This window comes from Emys orbicularis, chromosome 13 (assembly GCF_028017835.1).
Source record: "Emys orbicularis isolate rEmyOrb1 chromosome 13, rEmyOrb1.hap1, whole genome shotgun sequence".
NCBI lineage: Eukaryota > Metazoa > Chordata > Testudines > Emydidae > Emys > Emys orbicularis.
Window position 1 is genome coordinate 6,089,939 of NC_088695.1, and position 26,011 is coordinate 6,115,949.

The 26,011-nt window shown below is 49.2% G+C and overlaps 2 protein-coding genes across 2 annotated transcripts; one reads left to right on the top strand and one right to left on the bottom strand.

Annotated features, from left to right (window-relative positions):
* The first annotated feature begins 5,960 nt into the window (after positions 1-5,960).
* Positions 5,961-12,538, top strand: LOC135888427 (zinc finger protein RFP-like). Its single transcript, XM_065416233.1, has 7 exons — positions 5,961-6,383; positions 7,417-7,512; positions 8,527-8,757; positions 9,173-9,195; positions 9,486-9,601; positions 11,019-11,051; positions 12,021-12,538. Exons 1-7 carry the CDS (start codon positions 5,961-5,963, stop codon positions 12,536-12,538), a joined length of 1,440 nt encoding a protein of 479 aa, XP_065272305.1.
* Positions 12,539-24,250: 11,712 nt separating this feature from the next.
* Positions 24,251-24,787, bottom strand: LOC135888162 (histone H1.4-like). The gene has a single exon (XM_065415974.1). It carries the CDS (start codon positions 24,785-24,787, stop codon positions 24,251-24,253), a length of 537 nt encoding a protein of 178 aa, XP_065272046.1.
* Between the last annotated feature and the right edge of the window lie 1,224 nt (positions 24,788-26,011).

Below are 26,011 nucleotides of genomic sequence, written 5' to 3' on the forward strand. Positions count from 1 at the left end.
CTGGAGTCAAGTGATGATTTCGGCCTTCCTTCTTAAAGAAAAAATAAGTTTCTAGCCCTCGTGGCTGTAGAGAAAGCTTCAAAATGTGACCCCAGTGCAACCTAATGGCTCAAAAAGCAGAAGGCAAATAAAAAGATCCCCAAAGCTTATTCTTACGTAATCTCATGATTTTAAAGCCAATCTCGTGATTTTTTGGGGAGCCTGACTCATGATTTTTGAACATTTGGGGGTTGGCAATACTGGCACTTTAATATTTGGCCAAAACAACGAGGAGTCCTTGTTGCATCGGATGAAGTGGGTTTTAGCCCACAAAAGCTTATGCCCAAATAAATTTGTTAGTCTCTAAGGTGCCACAAGGACTCCTCGTTGCTTTTGCTGATACAGACTACCACTCTGAAACCTGTTTAATATTTGGGAGATTTACCCATCTCTGTGGAAATCAAGGGGACTTGTTTGGTCAATAATGGGGTTCAATTTTAATATAACTAATTCCCACCCCAAACATACTTTCCCTTCTCCCGTGTGTCACTCTCTTCCCTCCCCTCTCTCCATCTCTGTCTTACTTTTCACCCTTCCCCTTCTGCAAATCCATCCCCAGACAGACAATGGGGAAACTCCACAGGGACCCATCCTTGTTCCCCCTGAACCCCATCTCCCTCCCCCCTAGTTCCCTTCTGAATCTCCCTGGCTGGCCCCCAGAACAGATCCCGGGCAGAGTGAGAGCAGGGACTTGTCCCTGGTAACGCACGATCAGATTATCCCTCCCTCAGGTGCATTCACAGACCAGGGAGCAGATACTCCGGGGGGGCTGTGAGATCAGAAACTCCTGGAACCATTTGGGCAGCATCACTTTCCTGCCCGTCCCCAGCACTTCCCTACATTTTCTCACAATCAGCTGGAATCTCCGGCTCAGGAGCTGCTGTCGGCCAAGCCCAGGGCTGCCTCAGGGGGCTTGTTCCAGCCAAAGTCCCGTCCTTGGCGGTTGACATAGGGAGCTTTGAAGTCCCTGGCATAGACACACTGCTGGGGGACCAGCAACCGCTCACCAGGGCAGGGGTCCCAGGCCCAGATCACAGCAGTGGCAGCAGCGTTTGACCCAGAAAGAAACCGAGCTAGTGCAGCCAAGGGAGCATGAATAATTTGTACAGTGGGGGGCTGAGAGCCATTGAACCAAACTGCAAACCCTGTATATGATGGGAACCACTTCAAGCCGGGGGGTCCGGCAGCACCCCTACTTCCAGCACCTATGAGTGCAACCTCCCCACTATGAGCAGGGACCCACCAGATCAGTGGTTCTCAAGCAGGGGTATGCGTACCCCAGGGATACGCAGAGCTCTGGCAGGGGGCACATCAACTCATCTAGATGTTTGCCTAGTTTTCCCCACGGGCTACATAACAAGCACTAGCAAAGTCAGTACAAACTAAAATTTCATACAATGACTTTGTAGAAGAGCAGACGCACCCCTGCAGCGCCTCCTGCTGGTGACTTCCGGGAATTAGCTCATTCTAGCTGTCGGAGCACCCTCTGCAGGCCGGTGAGCCACCTGTCCTCTGACCCCCGTGTCCCTCCCTGGACCCCGGTGCCCTTTTACCTGGGGTGCTGCCCCTTAGCAGTAACCCCTCAGTCTTAGGGTCTCCCCTCCCCAGGGAACCCCCACCCACTATTCCCACCTCACCTCAGTATAAGCTACTGCCAGTCATCGTCTAGCCCCATGCCCTGGGGCAGACTGCAATATCAGCCACTCATCACTGGCAAGGTTGGGTTTGGACCTGCTGCCTTGGCCTACCCCTGGGCTGCCCTCTGCAATCCCCAGTACCCATTGGCCTTCTGCTAGGCCGCAGCCTGGGGCTCTCCAGGCTGGAGCTCCCCAGCTCCTCAGCCTTTCCCCAGCCCTGCTCCACTCAGGTACCCTGTGTCTAGCTCCCTGCAGCCAAGCCCTTCTCTCTCTGAATACAGAGAGAGAGACTTCTTGGCCTCTGGCTCACAGCCTTTTATAGGGACCAGCTGGGCCTGATTGGGGCATAGCCCAGCTGTGACTACTTTCCCAATCAGCCTAGCTTTTCCCTGCCACAGCCCTCTCCCTGGCTGTTTTAAGCCCTTCAGGGCAGGAGCGGGTGTCCACCCCGCTACAGACTTGTTTATCCTGCTCTATAGACTAAACACTGAAATGTAAGGACAATATTTATATTTCAATCGATTTATTTTATAATTATATGGTCACAATGAGAAAGGCAGCCCTTTTTCAGTAACAGTGGCCGTGACACACCTGTATTTTCATGTCTGATTTTGTAAGCAAGTCATTTTTAAGAGAAGTGAAACTTGGGGGTAGGCAAGACAAACCAGACTCCTGAAAGGGGGACAGTGGTCAAAGGTTGAGAGCCACTGCTCTAGATAACACAACAGCTAGCGAACCTCTATACCTCTGCCCCCAGCCCAGGAGGGATCTGTCCAGAAGCTTTCTCTCTGCCCTCCTCTAAGGATAGCAACCTGCAACAGAGCGCGAGTCACACACAGGGTCAGCGTCACCGAGAAGTGTGTTCCCTGCAGCAGGAAGGGAATTGTTGGGGCGAGGTTGTCACCTGCCAGGATGTCTAGAGGGGATGCAGAGTCCCTGATGAGTAGGAGGTTGGGGGTAAAGGGCCTGCAGAAAACCACTTTATTGCTAGGACCCAGAAGGGAGCTGGGATGGGAGTGATCGCTGAGGCCACGCAGTGCCAGCAGCAGGAAGTTAATTGCACTATAATAATATAATATGGAGATATACCTAAATGTCCAGCCCATGCATCTGTCCTTTTCTGCCTCCCTTTTCCCTTCCCCTTTCCCTGTCAAAGCAACATCACCGCTGGCTTCGTGCTGATTGTGTGACAGGCAGGCCGGGGCAAATCAGTACTCTCTGTTCATTGACTCAATATGGGTATGGAATGCCCTCAGATCTTCCCACTTTTCTATTACGTTATGAAATATTCAGTGTATTCTTTGTTTGAGCCCCATTTATCAAAGATTGATATAAGGTCCCCTAAAAATGTTGCCCAATTTTCCACCATATTGCCCCCCGATCATGGGAAGACATGCTTAAAATTATTCACAGTGAGAAATCTCTTGCGCTCAAAGGGGACTATTCACTATGCATAAAATGAAGCACAAGACTAAGGGTATGTCTTCACTACTGTGGTAAGTCGACCTACGCTACGCAACTCCAGCTACGTGAATAACGAGTTATCGCAGCGTTTAAACTGCTGGGGGTCGCCGGGAGAAAATTTCCCGTCGACTTACCTTACTCTTCTGGTTGGGGGTAGAGTACAGGGGTCGACTGGAGAGCGATCTGCAGTTGATTTGGCAGGTCTTTACTAGACCCTCTAAATCGACTGCTGGTGGATCGATCTCAGAGCCTTGATCCCGGCTGTAGTGTAGACCTGCCCTAAATCTTTGCAGGACTGGGGCCTAATTACCTACAATTGATTAAATATCCCCTCAGATGTTTGCCCCTTTTCTCTCATTATCCGATGTTGACGTCTCTCCTCTGATTTTTCCAACTTCCTCTCATGTTATCACATATTGATCTAAAAACACTCCTTGCTCTTTCATTCTTGAACCTGGAGATTAAATCTCTTCAAACTTTGCCATTTTACCGCTAATAATTGAATATTGGCATAACAATTTCCTCCGATTCTAGATGCTTCTCCACACTCATCCTTTTTTAATTACAGTGATTTCTCTTGTTCTGGAGGAAAATTATAGGAGTCAGCACACCAGGCCGGAGATATTCTGGCAGGGGGAGGGCAGGAACTGAAGGTTGTTTGGTCACATCCTTGGATTTTAATTTTGTTGGACAGGACGTAGAGCAGGTATCTTGAAGATGTCACAAGATGAATGACCATTTGCCAGAATAATCCCTTCTTACTTTATCTTTGCCTTTCCCTCGCCCTTTGCCATCAGATTTTAGTGTTAAAGCGGTGGGAAAATTATGAACAACATTCTGCACGAACCCGGCTGGACAGTGTGAGAGTCACAGGGTGAGAAGCAGAGACCGAACTGGGGAAGGAAGTTACTGCCTGACCCCTGCGGTGATGGGAGATTCAGTCAGGAGGGGGAGAGAGCGTATAATGGGAGGTGAGAACTTAACTCACTGCCCTGAGGGCAGAAAGAGACAGGAAATGTCCTATGAACATTGGGTGAAGCCATCCCTGAATTCTAAAGAGATATGAATGACACTCCAAGGGTAGTGATAGGCTGGAAGGGTAGGGGTCATCCCCTATTCATAAGAGGACAAGGCAGTGCAGAGTAGAGGAGGAAGCTTGGGACATCAACAGGCTTGGCCAGCCTTGAAGTCCGGCCAACCCCATCACTGATTTGAGGGATCATGATAACCCATCTAGTGACCTCCTCCCCATCTACGGCATCACCTTGAATGGGAATGACGGAAATACTCCCTGTCCCCTGGCTCCCGTTCAACCTGAGCGCCTGGATTTCCTGCGCTTGGAGCGTTTGTTGGGGTGACGGGATCCTGGCATCTCCCACAGATTCTCTGCACTTTTCTACCAACTCTGAAATGTTGCGCTGGTGCTGCAGGGACCAGGAGACGCAATGTGCTGGGCTGGGCGCTGGGTTGGGTGAGATGTTCTACCTGATTTCTTGCTTTGAAATAATAAAGTAGAATTTAGTTTCTCAAACTCCCAGAGCCCCTTGTCTTGAATAACTGAATAAAAAAAAAGCCTTTAAAGCCATCTGGGAAATCTCGTTGAGGGGGTATTTCCCCTGCCTTGAGGACTGCAGATTCCAGAGCTGCCAGCTCTGTGGGGTTGCAGACCTTTCTGTGAGTCTGTGTGGGAGAAAAACCTTGTTTACAGGGGTAATCCCCCCCCCCCGGCTGTCATTTCATTATGTGACATTGCTCCAACCCCTCCACCATTCCCTCCAGGGTGGGTTGGAGACAGAACATGGCAGGAGTGTGGAGATCCAAGATCCCTATTGAAAAGCCGGTTTAGTATATGGGGAAGGGCAGAGGTGCTGACTTCCTGAGTTTCCAGGGGGGGACTCGATCCCTGCTTCGCCCCAGGCCCTGACCCCACTCCACCCCTTCTTCCAAGCCCCTCCCCCGCCTCTTCCTGCCCCCTCCACCTCCCGTGCACCACTGAACAGCTGATCACCAGCGGGCCGGAAGCGCTTGGGGACCGGGGGGGGGGGGCGGGGGCTGATTGTCAGGGCTGCTGGTGGGTGCTGAGCACCCACTATTTTTTTCCCAGGTGCTCCAACCCTGGAGCACCCACTGAGTCAGTGCCTATGGGGAAGGGGCTCTACACCTCCACCTGCAGCACATGATGCTCTGAGAGCTGTGACATGGGCTCAGTTCCAGGGGAGCTCAAGGGCTTCAGGCCCAGGCAGGGAGCCTGTAACCTGAGCCCTGCTGCCCAGGGCTGAAGCCCTCGAGCTTTGGCTTTGGCCCTGGGCAGTGGGGCTCAGGCTTCAGCCCCAGATCCCAGCAAGTCTAAGCCAGCCCTGGGGCCCCCAATCAAAGGGGGTCGTGACCCACTTTGGGGTCCTTACCCCCAGTTTGAGAACCGCTGCCTTAGTTAAAACAGCAGCGAAGACACTTTTAACTGGGGTGAACAGCTCGAATTCCGCCCCAGGCTCCCCTACAGGCTTTCACGCCAGCTGCTGAGCGGAGTTAAAAGCTGAGTTGCCTTCTCTTCACTAAAATAATTTTAACCCAAATTAAGAACAACTTTTTGGGTTTTTTTGCCAGGAAGGCAGATTGCCAAAGAACTTCGCTTTCTCCTGAGGGCAAGGAAGGGCAGCAAGGCTGACAAAGCAGTTTTGTTGGGAGCATCCTCGCCTCCCCCCCCCAAAAAACTTGAGCAATATGTTACAGGCAGGGAAACGCCCTGTCGTTAACAAAGGCTCAGTCCTTTTCTGGGAAGAAGGAAATGAAACAAATTCTCTCTGGCACTCAGACGGAGTCATGGCTGCTGCCGATCCAGCAAAAACTTTTGAGGACGAAGCTTCTTGTCCCATCTGCCTGGAGTATTTTAATGATCCGGTGACTCTAGACTGCGGGCACAATTTCTGCCGAGCCTGCATCACCCAGTGCTGGGGGGGATTGGATACAGATGTCTTCTGCCCCTGCTGCATGGAGATCTTTCCCCAGGGGAACTTCCGAGCCAACAGGCAGCTGGGGACTCTCGTAGACCTAATCATCGGACAGCTGAAGGATGAGCAACAACAGGCCAAGCTGGGAGGGGAGACGGTGTGCGGGAAACACCAGGAGGCTCTGAAACTGTTCTGCGAGGAGGATCAAACCCCCATCTGCGTGGTGTGTGACAGATCCAGGGAGCACAGAGCTCACACTGTAGTTCCCATTCAAGAGGCTGCCCAGGAGTACAAGGTGAGAGGGAATCTGACTAGTGGGGATCACTTGATGATTCCTTGTTCTGTTCATTCCCTCTGTGGCACCTGGCATTGGCCACTGTCGGCAGACAGGACACTAGGCTAGATGGACCTTGGGTCTGACCCAGTGTGGCCGTTCGTATGTGATTATAGCTGTATGCAGTGATGGTGTAGTCGTGTTGGTCCTAGGATATTAGAGGGCCAAAGGGGTGAGGTGATATCTTTTATTGGACCAACTTCTGCTGGTGAGAGAGACAAGATTCCGAGCTTACGCAGCGCTCTTCTTCAGCTCGAAAGCTTGTCTCTCTTGCCAACAGCAGTTGGTCCAATAAACCAGTGGTTCTCAACCAGGGATATGCAGAGGTCTTCCAGGGGCTACAGCAACTCATCTAGATATTTGCCTAGTTTTACAACAGGCTACATAAAAAGCACTAGCGAAGTCAGGACAAACTAAAATTTCAGACAGACAAGGACTTGTTTATCTTGCTCTGTACACTGAAATGTAAGTATAATATTTATATTTCAATTGATTTATTTTATAATTGTATGGTGAAAATGAGAAAGTCAGCAATTTTTCAGTAGTAGTGGCTCTGACACTTTTGTATTTTTAGGTCTGATTTTGTCAGCAAGTCATTTTTAAGTGAGGTGGAACTTGGGACAAATCAGCCTCCTGAAAGGGGTACAGTATTCGGGAAAGGCTGAGAGCCGCTGCAACAAAAGTTATTACCTCTCCCACCTTGCCTCTCAGATTATAGCTGGGAAGTTAAAAGTTGTCTGCTATAAGGAGGAATGGGGGTGGGGGTAATTTTGGTTCCCTGTGTTGTGGAATCCAGAACTAGGATGGAGTGATGGGACTGGTAATAACCTACACGTTTGTTACTGGAAATGAGAACATTCACCAAAGGGCAACTGAAGTCTCATCCCACAAAGCGACTGGTCTGGGTCGTGTTTTCTAGTTGTTCTCACTAAGTGTCTTTAAACAGGGAGGAGGGGAGGAGCCCCACAAAACTTCTGTTCTCCAATTCTTTCAGGAGCAAATCTGGAGGCGGATGGATGTTCTGGAGAAGGGGAGAGAAGAGATTCTGGCTCTCATAGCGTGTGAGGAAGAGCAAAGCCAGGAACTGCTGGTAACTGCCACTGGTATCCTGTAGCCAGCGAATTCACACAGGGAAGTTCCCATGTGAGAAGACGAAGGACGATTCAGTGGTTAGGATGCTAAGCCTGGGATGCAGGAGAGCTGGGTTCATTGACTTGCTCTGCCCGGACTCCCTGGGTGGCTTTGGACAAGTTATTGAGTCGCTCTGTGCCTCAATTTACCCATCTGTAGCCTGGGGAGAATAGAACTTCCCTGTTCTGGGAGGGGAGTGGCATCTAGTGGGTAGAACAGGGGAGGTCTGGGAGTCAGGACTCCTGGGTTCCATTCCTGACTCTGGGAGGGGAGTGGCGTGTAGTGGTTAGAGCAGGAGAAGCTGGAAGTCAGGACGCCTGGGTTCATTTTTAGCTGCAGAGGGGAGCAGTGTCTTATGGCTAGAGAGCATGCAAGCTGGGAGTCAGGACTCCTGGGTTCTATCCTTACTGGAGTGTTGTGAAAATAAATACAGTAAAGACTGTGTGTTCTTCAACTACTACAGTGATGGCAACCATATAAATAACTTGTTTCAGAGTAGCAGCCGTGTTAGTCTATATCCACAAAAAGAACAGGAGTACTTGTGGCACCAAGGCACTGCATTTAGCCGTATGGAGTGGAAATCCATCAACTTCATGAAAAAACTCGTAAATTTGTTGGTCTCTAAGATACAAATAACTTGTGACACTGAAGCACTAAGGACGTGTTGTCTAGAGACATTAAATACTTCCTCTTCGTAAAGCAAAGATCATCTTTTGCTTTAAAGGAACGGAGACTGATCCAGGAAATGGAGAATGAGGGCAAAGGGTTTCTTTAAATATTCAAATCACGGTCATTAAACAGTGACTGGTTCTCTCAGTTTTCAGAGGCCCAGTTTGAGACAAAGAGGAACTTAAATCCCATTTTTTCTTCCTTGCAAGTTACTTTTACAATTACCCTGAAGAACACTTCAGAGACTGGACAGTTTGCATGACTCTCTCTCTCTCTGTTCCTGGCCTTTCCCTGTCCATCACAGAGACAAATAGAAATTGACAGGGAGACGATGGAGTATCGATTTGAGAAACTGCACAAGTTTCTGCAAGAACAAGAGCGCCTCTTGCTGGCCTGGCTGGACGAGCTGGAGAAAGAGGTCACCGCCAGAAAGGATGAAAACGTCTGCCGACTCACCGAGGAGGTTTCCCGTCTCAACACCCTGATCGGGCAGATGGAGGAGAAGTGCGAGCAGCCCGCGAGTGAATTCATGCAGGTGAGACTGTGCGAGACACACCCCAGACCCCCAGCGCAAGGAACGGAGGGCTCCCGAAGCCACCGTCGCAGGGCCCCAGGCGTCACTGATCCCAACAGCGCTCTGCATCTGCGCAGCCCAAAAGAGAAATGATTAGGTTCTTTGAGGGGAGAAAAATCTTCCTTTGTCCTGAATGGAGTGGAAGAAAATTCCCCCGAAGGCCAAACCCCAAACTCTGGTCTCCATCAGAGAGCCACTGATGGAAACTGAGAGATGAAGTCCTTCAGAGAGCTGCCTTCAGGGAGTGCGGATCCAGAATGTGGAGAACCGGGCATCAGACTGATTGTGATGCAGAGCGAGTCCCCTCCAGAGCAGGCTGGGTGGGTACCCAGCATGTGGCACTGAGCTCCCGTTTCTCTATCTCTTTCTCCTCTAGGATGTCAGAAGCACTTTGAGCAGGTAGGCGGCTCCTTCTCACTCCCCCTTGTGCTTCCCGATGCTGGGAAGGGGCTCAGGTACCAGGTGAGGGACATGTCTCCTCAGGGCCCGGCAGGGAGCGCGTGGGACGGTCTCCCTGTGAAGCTTCTAATCTTCCCTCCATCCTCAACGTCCTGGGGCTGCTGCCATTTCCCCAGAGTCCAGACCGGCCCAGACCTTAGGGTCAGGTGACTCTGAGAACTCTGCTCCAGTCCCAGCTGTTCTCCCTGGTGCCTGGGCTGGGCCATCACCCTGGGTCTCTCTCTCTCTAGATGTGAGATGGGCACATTCCAGGCTCCAGCGCCTGCTTCTCCTGAACCTAAATGGAGACTCTGGTTGTTTTCTCAAAATTTCGCTTTCCTCCAGGATGCGCTGAGGAAGCTGAAAGGTAACGGAGAGATGGAGAAGTTCAGGAGGCATGAGTGTGTTTACACAGGGGCTGGTCTGATTCGGATTTCACTGACGCTGGTTTCACATCATCCTAATTCTAGTGACTCCAGTGGGGTTAGTCTTGATTAACACTGGGGGCAAATCAGCCCCAAGGTCTCTTTCTTATTGGGTGATTGTGAAAGAGCCAAACCACCCTAAATGCATGTAGCCTTTTATTTTATTTACAGTGAATTTAGTAATGTGGGATTACACGGCTGTAGGTTCGGCTCTGGTGACTAGTATCAAGCTTAACAGAGTGAAAGTCACCTCTGCTACTTGCTTCAGTTTTAGAGTCTCTAGGAACACGTAATGACCAAGGGCACTGACCACAAAGACATTCACAAGTACAAGGTCTAGTCTGATTTACAAGTTTTATTAAAGTTACCATTCAAGTTATGAGTACCCAGGCATATAGAAATTCCATACAGACCTATGCACAAGTTACAAACATAGTTATACTCACATCCTCCTAGATAGTGTTAGGGTCTGATGGGTCTCTCATGGATCGATCATCAGTAGAGGGATGGTTCCTGCTGGAGTTTCCCAGAGGGAGCTCTCAATTTTCCTAATGCAGGCACCCTCTTTTTATAATATGATTCTTCCTATACCTCATTAGCATTTCTGCACATAGTGCACTCTGTGGTTAGAAAAATGTGACTATCAAGTATCTTGTAAGCAAAAAATTACTTTTACTGTTAGTTTTTTGCAATATCACTCATTGGTACATCTTTTCCCGTAATCTTAGGGCATCAGGTTATTCTACGGTCACGTACTTATACACCTCTACCCCGATATAATGCCACCCGATATAACACGAATTCGGATATAACGCGGTAAAGCAGTGCTCCGGGGGGGCGGGGCTGCGCACTCTGGTGGATCAAAGCAAGTTCGATATAATGCGGTTTCACCTATAACGGGGTAAGATTTTTTGGCTCCCGAGGACAGCGTTATATCGAGGTAGAGGTGTATCAGCATTCCTTAACTCTACGGCCTAGTATGATTAAGCTAAAATCTACAGGCCTCAGCCGGTAGGCCTTGTGTTTCAGCCCTACTTACTTAGATAAGACATAATTATCCTTAATAACTACTAATCAATCTTATACTTCTATAATCCTACAATTTAACTCTAACATACAATGATTATATATAATATGTTAGTTATACCATCACACAATAAATGAACAATAAACTAAAATCACTGGCTACATGCTGTTTCTTAACTAGCCCATATAAAATTCCAAGTCACTAGAAAGATCTGTCTGTGGGTTTTCTGTGCTGTTTCTTCCTCTGTCCAGCCCCTCATTCCCCTCTTGTGACTAAGTCCATGATAGTCATCGACAAAATCTGATCTCCTCTCTGTGCTCTTCTTCCTTTAGTGAATCTGTTGCCTGAACCAAAACCGGACAGAGGTAAATTTCTAAGGGGTCGTTGGGAGATTGGCATTATTGATGGGATTGTTTTCCTGATGTGAGGAGAACACGTTTGGTTTGGGACATCAGAAGCAGCAGGAATCAAACTAATTGCTGGAGTCAGGGCTACAAACAGGACCTCGCACTGCCAGAGCCTCTAGGAATCTCTGTCATTGGAGATTTTTAAGAGCAGGTTGGACAGACACCTGTCAGGGATGGTCTAGATAATGCTTGGTCCTGCCTTGAGTGCAGGGGACTGGAGTAGAAGACCTGTTGAGGTCCTTTCTAGTCCTACTGTTCTGTGATTCTATGCAATGCCCACTGCAGGGAGTTATTACTAGCTACTACGGTATTGTCAACTCCTGTGATTTTAATCTCAAGTCTCATGACATTTGTGTATTTTCTATTTTATTTTTTTTAAGATCCAGCTCTTGGACTCAAGTGATTATGGGAAAATCTCATTTTCATTTACTATTTTAAAAAAAAATTCTAGCCCTTGTGGCTGCAGAGAAACTCTCCCCCTCCCCCCAAAAATATGACCACTAGGCATCTTAAAAAAGGCGGAAGATAGCAAGAACCCAATGATTATTTTAAAAGAAAATTCCATTGATTGGGGTTGGGCTAATTCATAATGTCTGAATTCTTGGGTTTGGTGATGCTTCCAGACAGGCAGGGCCCACCTTATGACTGACTCAGTCACTGTTTAACAATCAGATTGGATGGGAAAGGAAATTGTATCTGTGATTTGAAGGACAGAAGTTGATCAGAGCAAAAAAATTGGGTGAGGCGGGAAATGAAAAATAGGCTTGGAGAGGGGCTGTAACAAATTACTGTGAGTGGCCACAAGATGGCAGCAGAACCTAAGGCATGAGACACAGCCCTTGCTGTGCTGTATGTTGACACAAACCTTGCCCCACAGCTGAGCTCTGCCTCTAACACTGATTTTTTTAATTCTCTCTCTCTGTGCAGCTGAAGTGACTCTGGATCCAGACACGGCAAATCCCTGGCTCGCCGTGTCCGCGGATGGCAAAAGTGTGCACTGGGGAGTCGCCCGGCAGGATCTGCCCGACCATCCCGAGAGATTTGACCCTGCTCCCTGCGTGCTGGCCTCTGAGGGCTTTGCCTCTGGGAGGCATTCCTGGGAGGTGGAAGTTGGAGAAGGGGCAGTCTGGGTCGTGGGAGTAGCCCTGGAGCCTGTTAAGAGGAAAGGAGTGAGCACATTTACACCAGAGCAGAGGATCTGGGCCGTGCGGAAATACTGGGAACAGCATTGGGCGCTCACCTGCCCTGAAACTCCTTTGTATCTACATGGGGTCCCTAGGAGGATCCGGATTTATGTGGACTATGAAGGGGGGTTGGTGGCGTTTTATGATGCTGGCAATGAGGCCCCGATCTTCACTTTCCCACCAGCCCCTTTTGTTGGGGAGAAAATCCGCCCTTTCTTTGAGCTGCTGAGTACAGGCTCCCAGATCAAACTGTGCCCCTGAGACATAGGATAAACCATCCCAGATTGGCCTTGGTCCTACATACATTAGTAATAGTGCTTTTCCATAGAAGCAATCAGTGTGGTTGCCTTAGGGATGGTTTTGTTGCCAGCGGGGGAGAAGATGGTCCTCAGAATGATAAAGAAGAAGCTGGTGAAGTAAACAATCAATTAGGATGTGCGCCACAGTGTGAGAGACGTTTGGAGGAGCCCTGGCATGCAGATCACAGGGGGAGATTTAAAGATGAATATCTACGTGTCCACAGTATGTCAGCACCTAGAGGTCCCAACTGAAATCAGGGCCCCATTGGGCCAGGCGCTGCACAGACACACAGGGAGAGACAGTCCCTGTCCCAGCTGAGAGCAGGGATCCATTGTACAGAGCATAGATACTGACTCCGTGGGTGCTCTGGGGCTGGAGCACCCATGGTGAAAAATTGGTGGGTGCTCAGCACCCATCGGCAGCTCCCTGCCCCAGCTCACCTCCTCCTCCTCCCCTGAGGGCACCGAGTGCCCGCTTTTTCCCCCTGGCTCCCAGCGCTTGCACCGCAAAATACCTGATTCGCGCAGCAAGTGCTGGGAGGGAGGGGGAACGTGGCGCGCTCGGGGAAGAGGTCCAATGGGGCAGGGACTTTGGGGAAGAGGTTGGAATGAGGGCGGGGCAGGGGCGGGGAAAGGGTGGAGTCGGGGCAGGGCCAGGGGGGCGCGAGTACCCACCGGCACCAGGAAAGTTGGGGCCTATGGTACAGAGTATGAAACAGTCTATGCCAGCGGTTCTCAAACTTTTGTACTGATGACCCCTTTCACACAGCAAGCCTCTGAGTGCGACCCCCCCTCCCTTATAAATTAAAAACATTTAAATATATTTAACACCACTATAAATGCTGGAGGCAAAGCGGGGTTTAGGGTGAAGGCTGAGAGCTCATGACCCCACCCCATGTAATAACCTCACGACCCGCTGAGGGATCCCAACCCCCAGTTTGAGAACCCCTGGTCTATGCCTTGAAGAGTTTGCAATCAACAAAATAAAGAGTGGGGAAAAGGCCATTTGTTAGGTCGGGCACCATCTTCTATCTTAGATACTTATCTGGACCCCCATTATCTCACTGCAACGGAGCTACACTGATTTACACCAGTTGGGGACCTGCCCTTTAACTTCTATCTGTGATCCTTATGTGCCCCCCCCCCAAAATACTACCTGAGCATGTCACAACATTTAATGAGTTTATCCTCAGAGAACCCCTGTCATTTAAAGAAGTGAAAATATCCCCATTTTACAGATGTAGAACTGAGGCAGAGCTATACTTGACTACACAGGGACATTGACTGGCAGAACTATACCTGCGTGGATGCTTTATTCCTGAATAAAAGTGATTTTATTTTGCTTCCCAAAACAATTATACCTCTGTGATCCTGTCAGTCCATTTCACCACCCGGACAAGCCCTAAGTCGCTTGCCCAAGGTCAGACACATGACAGAGCAGAGAACTGATCCCAGGTCTCCCTAGACTAATGCTCTGACCATCGGTGCATCCCATCTCTCCGAGCAATTAAGTGATTTTTCTAAGGGCACGTCTTCACTACCCGCCGGATCGGTGGGTAGCAATCGATCTATTGGGGATCGACTTATCGCGTCTAGTAAAGACGCGATAAAATCGATCCCCGATGGCTCTGCCGTCGACTCTGGAAATCCACTGCGGCAAGAGGCGGAAGCAGAGTTGACGGCGGCGCGGCAGCGGTCGACTCGCCGCCGTCCTCACAGCCAGGTAAGTCGACCTAAAATACGCAACTTCAGCTACGCTATTCACGTAGCTGAAGTTGCGTATCTTAGGTCGACGTCCCCCCCGTAGTGTAGACCTAGCCTAATATACATAGAGGGGAATCTGGAGCAGGGCTAAGCCCTGAACCCAGATGCACTGCCTTGACTACAGAACCATCCTGTCTCTTGCTAGATTTTTCCTCGTCATAGAACTAAGCTTTCCTTTTGCATTCTACTCTTAAATTTATACCTTGCTAAATGGAAGCAGATGGAGGCATTTCCCTACCAATTTATTACCTAATAAACTTTGCGTTGGCATAGAATTTTTTGAATGTTTTGTGGCTATTTATTTGGGAGGAGAGGCAAAGCATCATTTAGCCTTATATAAATAAAGGTTAAGATGGTAGAACACGGTACAGGAGTAACTGTGCCAGTGCACTCTGTAGCAAAGCTGCTCAGACCTATAACCCTCCAGCACCCCTGCTTCCTAAGACCACCCCCTTTGCTGATAGGGATTCACAGGTGGTGCTTTAGGGCCCCACCCCCTTTGCGAGCTTGAGCTAATATCTCACCCAGCTCCATCTTCTGCACACATGAGCGTAAAGCACAGGAATCCCCTGTTAGAGGAGCAAGGATAGAGCTTCAGCATTGCCCCTGCTTTCCCCTTTCTAGGGATAAGGCACACCTACTGAGAGCAGCAATCCTTCATCCTCCCATAACCACAAACGGGCAGAGCAGACCCCTTCTCATAGAATAGAATCATAGAATATCAGGGTTGGAAGGGACCTCAGGAGGGCATCTAGTCCAACCCCCTGCTCAAAGCAGGACCACTCCCCAACTAAATCATCCCAGCCAGGGCTTTGTCAAGCCTGACTTTAAAAACGTCCAAGGAAGGAGATTCCACCACCTCCCTAGGTAACCCATTCCAGTGCTTCACCACCCTCCTAGTGAAAAAGTTTTTCCTAATATCCAACCTAAACCTCCCGCACTGCAACTTGAGACCATTACTCCTTGTTCTGCCATGTGGTACCACTGAGAACAGTCTAGATCAGTGGTTCCCAAACTTTAACAGCCCGCGAACCCCTTTCACTAAATTGTGAAATCTCGTGAACCCCCTCCTAAAAATGAATATTTTCAGAGATTTAAGTTTAAATTTCCTCAGTGTGATGGATGCCCCAACTGCCGGGCCCGGAATCTATGAACCTCTGAAAAATATTTTTAATTGAAACTTTTTTTTAACGAACATAGAAAAAACAGAAACCAAAAATGTTTCTGTAAAATGTTTTTTTGGCTTTTGTTTTAAAAAAAATGGTTTTGAATAAAAATAAATTCATTTTTGGTTTTCAAAAATCAGAAAATGTTTCATGAAAACAGTTTTTGAAAATGGACCATTTGTCCATTTCAGTTTTTTGTAAATTTTTCTTGGGGAATTTTAAAAAATGTGAAAAAAATTCAAAACTTTCTGTGAAAAATGCTTGGTATTTTTCACCCACCTCTAGTTTCGGGTGAGGTTGTGGCTGGTGGTAACAAGGAGGGGTGTGGTTCTGGCTTTAGATAAGATTTGGCAAATTCCTGGGGCTTGGGCTGGGGCTGCTGGCCCCAATTGCCCGGCCCCGCTCTCTCTGGGGCTCAGGCTGCCAGCCCTGCGCGGAACGCTGTGGTTCGGGCTGCCAGCTCCCCCACTGACCGCCGGGACTCGGGCTGCCTGCCCCAACTGCCCGGCCCCGCTCTCCCTGGGGCTCGGGCTGCCGGCTCCCCCGCTGACAGGGGAGGGCTGGGGCTGCTGACTCAAACTGCCCGCTCTCCACGAGGCTTGGGCTGCACCGGCTCCTTGGCTGACAGGGGAGGGCTCGGGCTGCCGGCTCAAACTGCCCGGCCCCGCTCTCCCTGGGGCTCGGGCTGTCTGCCCTGCAACTGGGTCCCAGCAGAGTCCTCTGGCCACCATTAATGAAATTTTTCTTTCGAACCCCCTGAAACATTCTGCAAACCCCCAGGGGTTTGCAAACCCCACTTTGGGAACCACTGGTCTAGATCCATTCTCTTTGGAACCCCCTTTCAGGTATTTGAAAGCAGCTATCAAATCCCCCCTCATTCTTCTCTTCTGCAGAAGAAACAATCCCAGTTCCCTCAGCCTCTCCCCATAAGTCATGTGCTCCAGCCCCCTAATCATTTTTGTTGCCAGCCACTTGACCCTTTCCAATTTTTATACTTCTCTGGGCTGGAACCCCCGCCCTTCTATTGTGATAGGTGAAATAATGGAATTAATAGAATGCAAGAATCCCTTTTGTCCAGTGGAAATAGGGGATTTTGAGTCCCATCTTTGGACCAGAAAGATTGAGTGTATTTCTTGGGTTTCTGTCAATGTGAGTTGAATTGACACAAAATTAAATGAATTTCTTTGCTCTGCAGATGTACCTCTCTCACCGATCCTGATCCACAAGGACTTCTCAAAAGCAAGCACTGGAAGGTTTTTTTTTTTTTTTAAATTCAAGGTTTACAACAAATTGTTCTCATCTGAGGGGCAGAGACATGCCTGCTGAGTTTATCATTTATAGTCAGCTACAAGCCAGAGAGAGTAGAGAGTCCTACAGTGAGTACACCCACATCACTATTTAACTGTTCTTAAACAAGACAGTAATAGAAAAAAAGACTGCTTAATACAAGTTATAGCAAAGTTGACTGCTTGTGAAAAGCCAAAGAGAAAATTTCAGTCACCCACACATTTCATCAGCTTCTTCCATCTTCACTTCCAAGAGGATAACCAAACAAATCTGCATAGCCTCACCTTGAAACCTTTACAAGAAAATACAGAATTTAAGGGAATAGCAATGTTTTACAAAAATTTAATGCAAGTTGTTCCTACTTTTAAAGCCACTAATTATCATAAGTGTCTTTTAGTACAAGTTTGCATAGCAATTCTTTTGAAGAAAGGTAAGTAGCTCAGAGAGACCTTTGAGTTGTAATTACTTTTAAATAATCAATCTCTAATCTAGCTAAACAAGAAACTTTACTTAAAGCTAGTATATTTAGTAACAACCTTAGTACCTTCAGACCTCATACAAGTAAATAAAGTAAGAGTCTTCATAACTCTGCTTCTGATCGTCATTTTTTCTTCTAATCAGCATTAAGCCGCTTCAAAGCCTTCTTGTAACTTTACAACTACACACCTTTGCCAGACTCCTTTTCTTTCTAAGCATGCAAGAAGTCCTATTTCCTCTTTATATTGCCTATAGTCGGACCTGAGTGAAAACCTAGATAGCCTGCTCCTCTCCCCCCACCCCTCGGCTAGCACTGACCCCAACTTCGTTCAAGCCAACACGGAACAATCCCCCTTTGCAACGGCGATATGCAAATTAAGGATTCCAACATTCGACTTTTCATTGGTTCCCTTGGGAAACCAATCAAACACCGCGAATGTTTGAAAGAAAACAGAAAACATGGAGAAGTGACTTTGCTCCCACTATTAATTAGAAGCTATTGCTTAGATTGTGAACTCCTAGGAGTAAGGAAGGTGTATTCGTATAGCACCTAGCACCTTGGGACTTCATTCCTGAATGGGGTTTGTTTGATACTGCAATACAACTCAATATTTGTTAAAATAATCCTTTAATTTAACCCTTTATCCATTTATGAGATATTCATACTATGGATGAGTGGCTCTCAACCTTTCCAGACTATTGCCCCCCTTTCAGGAGTCTAATTTGCTTTGTGTACCCCCAAGTTTCACCTCACTTAAAAACTACTTGCTCACAAAATCAGACATGAACATACAAAAGTGTCACAGCCACTGGTACTGAAAAAGTGCTGACTTTCTCCTTTTTACCATATAATTATAAAATAAATAAATGGGAATATAAATATTGTACGTGCATTTCAGTGTATAGTCTATGGAGCAGTATAAACAAGTCTTTGGGTATGTCTACACTACAGGATTAATTCGAATTTATATAATTCGAATTTAGGAAACCGATTTTGTAAATTCGAATGTATTCGGCCACACTAGGCACCATTAATTCGGTGGTTTGCGTCCAAGCTACCATAGTAGCATCGATTTCCAGAGCGTTGCATTGTGGGTAGCTTTTACATAGCTATCCCATAGTTCCCGCAGTCTCCACCCCCCTTGGAATTCTGGGTTGAGACCCCAGTGCATGATGGGGCAAAAAACATTGTCGCAGGTAGTTCTGGGTACAGCCTCCCCCTCCCTCCCTGAAAGCAACGGCAGACAACCATTTCGCGCCTTTTTTCCTGATTGAACTCTGCAGACTCCATTCTGCATCAAGCATGGATCCCGTTGTGCTCCAGAACGCAGTCTTGAACATTATAAACACCTCGCGCTTTCTCGTGGAGTTTATGCTTACACAGGACCAGAAAAAAGAGGCGAGGAGGAGGAGGAGGCGGCGATTGCAGCGCAGCGACCAGCGTGATGAGGACATGGACACGGACACAGAATTCTCTGAGACCGCGGGCCCCGGTGCTTTGGAGATTATGATGTTAATGGGCCAGGTTATAGGCTTTGAACGCCGATTCTGGGCCCGGGAAACAAGCACAGACTGGTGGGACCGCATAGTGTTGCAGGTGTGGGACGATTCCCAGTGGCTGAGAAACTTTCGCATGCGTAAGGGCACTTTCATGGAACTTTGTGACTTGCTTTCCCCTGCCCTGAAGCGCCAGAATACCAAGATGAGAGCAGCCCTCACAGTTGAGAAGCGAGTGGCAATAGCCCTGTGGAAGCTTGCAACGCCAGACAGCTACCGGTCAGTCGGGAATCAATTTGGAGTGGGCAAATCTACTGTGGGGGCTGCTGTGATGCAAGTAGCCAAAGCAATCACGGAGGTGCTGCTACGAAAGGTAGTGACTCTGGGAAATGTGCAGGTCATAGTGGATGGCTTTGCTGCAATGGGATTCCCTAACTGTGGTGGGGCAATAGATGGAACCCATATTCCTATCTTGGCACCGGAGCACCAGGGTACCCAGTACATAAACCGCAAGGGGTACTTCTCAATGGTGCTGCAAGCACTTGTGGATCACAAGGGACGTTTCACCAACATCCATGTGGGCTGGCCGGGAAGGGTTCATGACGCTCGCGTCTTCAGGAACACCAATCTGTTTAAACGGCTGCAGCAAGGGACTTACTTTCCGGACCAGAAAATAACCGTGGGGGATGTTGAAATGCCAATTGTTATTCTTGGGGACCCAGCCTACCCCTTAATGCCATGGCTCATGAAGCCATACACAGGCAGCCTGGACAGGAGTCAGGAGTTGTTCAACTACAGGCTGAGCAAGTGCAGAATGGTGGTAGAATGTGCATTTGGCCGTTTAAAAGGTCGCTGGCGATCCTTATTGACTCGCTCAGACCTCAGCCAAACCAATATCCCCATTGTTATTACTGCTTGCTGTGTGCTTCACAATCTCTGTGAGAGCAAGGGGGAGACCTTTATGGCAGGGTGGGAGGCTGAGGCAAATCGCCTGGCTGCTGATTACTCGCAGCCAGACACCAGGGCGATTAGAAGAGCACACGATGAAGCGCTGCGCATTAGGGAAGCTTTGAAAACCAGTTTCATGACTGGCCAGGCTACAGTGTGAAATTTATGTTTGTTTATCCTTCCTGAAAACCCGCCCCCTTTATTGACTCATTCTCTGTAAGGAACCCACCCTCCCCCTTCCCCCAGCTTGCTTTCAAAGGAAATAAAGTCACCATTGTTTAAAAATCATTTATTCTTTATTAATTGATTATAAAAAGAGGGAGAGAACCTGAGTGGGGTTTGGGAGGAGGATCAGCGGGAAGGAAAAGCCCAGTAAAAAAAGGTTAAGAAAATGGCAGCCTTTTGCTTGGGCTGTCCACTGGGGTGGAATGGGAGGGTGTACGGAGCCTCCCCCCCCGTGTTCTTACACATCTGGGTGTGGAGGCTATGGAAAATGGTGAGGAGGTAGGGGGGTTATACAGGGGCTGTAGCGGCACAGAACCTGAGTGGGGTTTGGGAGGAGGATCTGCGGGAAGGAAAAGCCCAGTAAAAAAAGGTTAAAAAAATGGCAGCCTTTTGCTTGGGCTGTCCACTGGGGTGGAATGGGAGGGTGTACGGAGCCTCCCCCCCCGTGTTCTTACACATCTGGGTGTGGAGGCTATGGAAAATGGTGAGGAGGTAGGGGGGTTATACAGGGGCTGTAGCGGCACAGAACCTGAGTGGGGTTTGGGAGGAGGATCTGCGGGAAGGAAAAGCCCAGTAAAAAAAGGTTAAAAAAATGGCAGCCTTTTGCTTGGGCTGTCCACTGGGGTGGAATGGGAGGGTGTACGGAGCCTCCCCCCCCGTGTTCTTACACGTCTGGGTGTGGAGGCTATGGAACATGGTGAGGAGGTAGGGGGGTTATACAGGGGCTGTAGCGGCACTCGGTTCTCCAGCAGCCGTTCCTGAAGCTCCACCAGACGCCGGAGCATGTCTGTTTGCTCACGCAGCAGCCCCAGCGTTGCTTCCCGACTCCTCTGATCTTCCTGCCGCCACCTCTCATCTCGAGCGTCTCTCCTCTCCTCACGTTGGTCCCTTCTGTCCTCACGTTGGTCCCTCATGTCCTCACGTTGGTCCCTCCTGTCCTCACGGTCACTGGCTTCTTTCCTATACTTGCAAACCGTCTCCTTCCACTCATTCAGATGAGCTCTTTCATTCCTGGTGGATTGCATGATTTCGGAAAACATCTCTTCTCTCGTTTTTTTTTTACGACGCCTTATCTGGGATAGCCTTCGGGAAGGAGGAGGGAGGCTTGAAACATTTGCACCTGCTGGAGGGAGTGAAAAAAGGAGAGAATTTTTTTAAAAGATACATTTTTCAGAACAATGCTTATACTCTTTCACGGTGTATACTATTCACATTACATAGCACATGTGATTTCTGTGCAAGGTCGCATTTTGCCTCTTAATATTGAGTGCCTGTGGCTTTGCTGCTAGAGATCACAGACGCAGGTCGGGGCAACAGAATTCACCTTGCATGCTGCCATGGTAAGCCACTGTCTTTAGGCTTCTGCGCCCTGCTTTCCCACATACCAAGCAAAGCCCGTTGTGCTGCAGTTTTCCTGTTAGCTTGTTTTCTGCTGCTGAAGGTTAACACCCCCCCCCCCCATCCAATTCTCTGGGATGAGTGCTTTATCCCTCCCCCCACCGCGTGGCTGGTATCAGGGAAGATCCCTGCAGGAACCAAACTAACACCCCCCCCCCCACCCGCCATGAATTCTCTGGGATGAGTGCTTTATCCCTCCCCCCACCGCGTGGCTGGTATCAGGGAAGATCCCTGCAGGAACCAAACTAACACCCCCCCCCCCCACCCGCCATGAATTCTCTGGGATGAGTGCTTTATCCCTCCCCCCACCGCGTGGCTGGTATCAGGGAAGATCCCTGCAGGAACCAAACTAACACCCCCCCCCCACCCGCCATGAATTCTCTGGGATGAGTGCTTTATCCCTCCCCCCACCGCCTGGCTGGTAACAGGGAAGATCCCTGCTAGCAAAACGCGAAAAGCTCTGGGCCAATCCTCCCCCCCCCCCCTTGCACTTGGCTAAATGCAGGGAAGGATTTCTTTTCAGCCACAGGCAAACAGCCCAGTAGGAACGGCCACCTCAGTCCCCTTAATTAAATTCCCTTATTTCAACCAGGTTACCCTAAGCGATATCACTCTCCTGAGGATTACACAGCAAGATAAAGAACGGATGTTGCTTGAATGCCAGCAAACACCGGGACCATACGCTGCCAGGCTCTGTCAGGCAATGATACCAGATTACTTGCTACTAGCATGGCGTGGTCAAGTGTCCTACCATGGAGGACGGAATAAGGCTGCACTGCCCAGAAACCTTGTGGCAAGGCTTTTGGAGTACCTCCAGGAGAGCTTCATGGAGATGTCCCTGGAGGATTTCCGCTCCATCCCCAGACATGTTAACAGACTTTTCCAGTAGCTGTACTGGCTGCGAATGCATCCCAAGTGCTCAGGGCAAATTAATCATTAAAAATGCTTGCTTTTAAACCATGTTTTATATTTTAAAAGGTAAACTCACCTGAGGTCCCTTCCATGGGGTCATGGTCTTGGGTGCTGGCTTGGGAGGCTTGGGAGGGTACTTCAGTCAGGGTGAGAAACAGTTCCTGGCTGTTGGGGAGAACGGAGAGCTGGGTGCTCTCTGCCAGCTCGTCCTCCTCCTCCTCCTCTTCCCCTTCCATGGAATCATCAGGTGTACCTGATGAGATTATCCCCAGCTCGGAATCCACAGTCAGAGGTGGGGTAGTGGTGGCGGCCCCCCCTAGAAATGCATTTAGCTCAGCGTAGAAGCGGCATGTCCGCGGCTCTGACCCGGAGCGACCGTTTGCCTCCTTTGCTTTTTGATAGGCTTGTCTGAGCTCCTTGACTTTCACGCGGCACTGATCTGTGTCCCTATTGTGGCCTCTCTCCATCATGCCCTTGGAAATTTTTTCATAAGTTTTGGCATTTCGTCTTTTCGAACGCAGTTCAGCTAGCACTGAATCCTCTCCCCATATAGAGATCAAATCCAGTACCTCCTGTACGGTCCATGCTGGTGCTCTTTTTCGATTATCAGCCTGCATGGTTACCTGTGCTGATGAGCTCTCTGTGGTCACCTGTGCTCTCCACGCTGTGCAAACAGGAAATGAAATTCAAATGTTCCCGGGGCTTTTCCTGTCCACCTGGCCAGTGCATGCGAGTTCAGATTGCTGGCCAGAGCGGTCACAATGGTGCACTGTGGGATAGCTCCTGGAGGCCAATAACATCGAATTGCGGCCACACTAACGCTAATTCGAATTGACAAATTCGATTTTGGCGCTACTCCGCTCGTCGGGGTGGAGTACAGAAATCGAATTAAAGGGCCCTTTAATTCGAATTAAATGGCTTCGTTGTGTGGACGGGTCAAGCGTTAATTCGAATTAAGGCAGCTAAATCCGAATTAAAGTCGTAGTGTAGACCAGGCCATTGTCTGTGTGAAATTTTAGTTTGTCCTGACTTCCCTAGTGCTTTTTCTGTAGCCGGTTATAAAACTAGGCAAATATCTAGATGAGTTGAGTACCCCCTGAAAGACCTCTGCGTACCCCTGGTTGAGCACCACTGCCGTAGACCAGGGTGTGTGTGTGGGGGGGGGAAGTGGACTGTTTTACACAATGTCCCTCCTCCATTCCTGTTAAAATCAGAGTCCTTGTCATACTAAAGCAGGGTGGGGAAGGGAAGTGCTGGCCCAGAAAAGGACCTTTTTGAAGAAGGCCAAAGCGCTCAAGAAGCAGGAGAAGCTTAAGAGGAAGAACAAAGCAGCGAAGAAAAAAAGCCAGGAAGAAACTAAAGGACCTTATAAAATCAGGAGCCACTTCTGCATCCCTTATGCAGTGGGAAGCATCTAGAGAAAGTCCTCAAAGTCACACAACTATCGATTCACCCTAAGGACAGAATCGGAAGGCTCTTTTAAGAGCTACCCCATAACGTTCTCCAGATGAGCGTGAGCACAGATGTCCCCAGTTTTGTTTGATTTCATTGCATGTGTGTGGAGCCAAAATCCTGGTTGTGAGATTCGAACCCTGCGGTGAATGGGAAGAAGGAAGGCAAATAGGGGCTGTAGGAACTCGTGTTTTAGAAAGCATTGCATTGTTTACCAGCACTTTTAACCTTTTAACCACAGGTTAAAACCTGTTTTAACACCAGCATTAGGGTAGTCTTGATAAAATCCCCGGGCTTTATCGCGCTGTCGGCTTTCCCAAACTGCGTATCATAAACTACGTTGCTCTTCGCTGCTAGTACTTGAATGAATAGGGCTTTCTTTGCAACGCAAGTACGTTTCCCTGATTACTGGGGGTTGTCACTTCAACCCTTCCTTACGACACACGGCACCCAAGCGTTCGCACACAGAATCTGCTCTTTTGATGAACGCTGGGGGTGGTTCTGAAAAGAACCGTTTTGGTTTTGCTTTCCGCTCCTGGCCTGAGCCGTCACCCCAGAAGGAAGGTGCCCTTAATAATATCTTCTAAGATTTGCTTCCTGCGGGTTGCCACCGTCCCCCTGATTTTGCCCGGGCTCCTGCTGACCCTCTTGGGCCGTGCAGCAGCCGGTTTGATTTCCCCGCTGGGGTCATTTGGCCCTGGGGCAGCTGTTCCTGTCTTCGCCGAGCTCTGGCGCCTCTTGGCCCCGGCTGTTTCCCTCCTTTCTGCTTTCGGGGCGCCGCCTCCCCGCTGGAGCCTGAAAGAGCCCGAGGCGCCGCTGCCGCTGACCCGACGCAGGGCCCCTTGGCTCAGGAGATAACGGAGCACAGTCTTGATGCGGCCCTTGTTCTTCCGCACGTCGTATCCCTCGCCCTCCAGCGTCTTCTTGATGGCGGCGAGAGAAGCGCCTCTGCCGGCGGCGGGGACAGCAGCAGCCCGGAGAATGACCTGGCTGAGAGTCGGTTTCCTCCTTCTCTTGCGCCGGGGATTCTCCCGAGCCGCGCGGGAGGCCGCAAAAGCCGCGGGGAGACGAAGCGAACCGGGCATGTCCCTGCGAACCAATCCCAGCTGCTGCCACCCAGACCCGCCCGTGGGGCCGCCGCCCTGACACTGAGCCCAGGGGCCGCCGCTCGAGGCCAGATAGAGAGCAGAGCCCGACGCAACCGAATCAATCCCCTGCTTTACTCCTGCCCCTGCGCCTCCCCCCAGCCTGTGTTTCTTCCACCCCACTCATGCTGCCCTAAAAAAGCACCAGCCCCGATTTGCACAATCATTTCGCCCTCCCCGCTCCAGGGCACTGAGCAAGTTCCCCCGCTGGCGTTGTAGGAAGTATTCATGAGTTGCTGTCTGGGCTAGGTCACAAAACTGGGCTGTTGCCGCCTATTTGGCTCCTCAGCTCAGGAGAGAATTCCTGTTTATGGCTAAATTTAACCCACATTCCTGCAGCTGCGGCCTCTGGATTTCACTGGGACGGGCTGGGGGTGTGCGGCAGAATAAAAGAGCAAAGCAATTCGTCTGCTTCTCGGATTTTGTTGTCATCTAACTCGTTTTTAAAGAAACCTCAGAAACACACCCAAACACTTGCAAATACAGAGGGAATAACACTCCTTTCTTCCTATTGGACAAAAGAAAAATCTCGCTTCCTATTGGCTCTCATTATTTACCAATCAGGGCAGGGGTCTTCACATTTTTTTCCTACAGGATTAGGATTGCAAGGGTCTGCTTCCGATTGGGTTTGTTGGTTGTTTCTATTGGTGGAGGAGCAGTTTGAGGGTCTGTCAAGAGTTATTTTCGATGCTTACTTCAGAAGCTGATTTTCCTGTGTATTGTGTCTTACCATTTACAGTTTAATAACAACCCCATGAACTGGACTCTTACACATCCCTTCTAAACTAGTTTGAAAGAAATAATTAGTGCCAAATTGAGTGAAAGGAGAGGTTTCTCTATGGCATTTGAAAGATGGCTGTAATAGCTCCAGGAATCAAAGGGACTTATTCTCCTTCTGGCCCAGCTTCCCTAGATTGTAAATACTTCAGAACATTTTTTTAAAGGCAGGTCAGGTATTTGAAAATAGGATTCTGCGGAAGTAAAGTGGAGTTTGTTTTCCTTCTTCCTGGAGTAGTGTTAGGCCTGGATCCTGTTCCACACAAGTTAATTAGAGCGTCACCCTTGACTCACATGGGAGAAGGGTCGAGCTCTTGAGGCCCCAGTTGAAGGAGGAGGAAAAGTCTAGGGAGTGGAGAAAAGAAAGGAGAAACCTATGCAAAATCT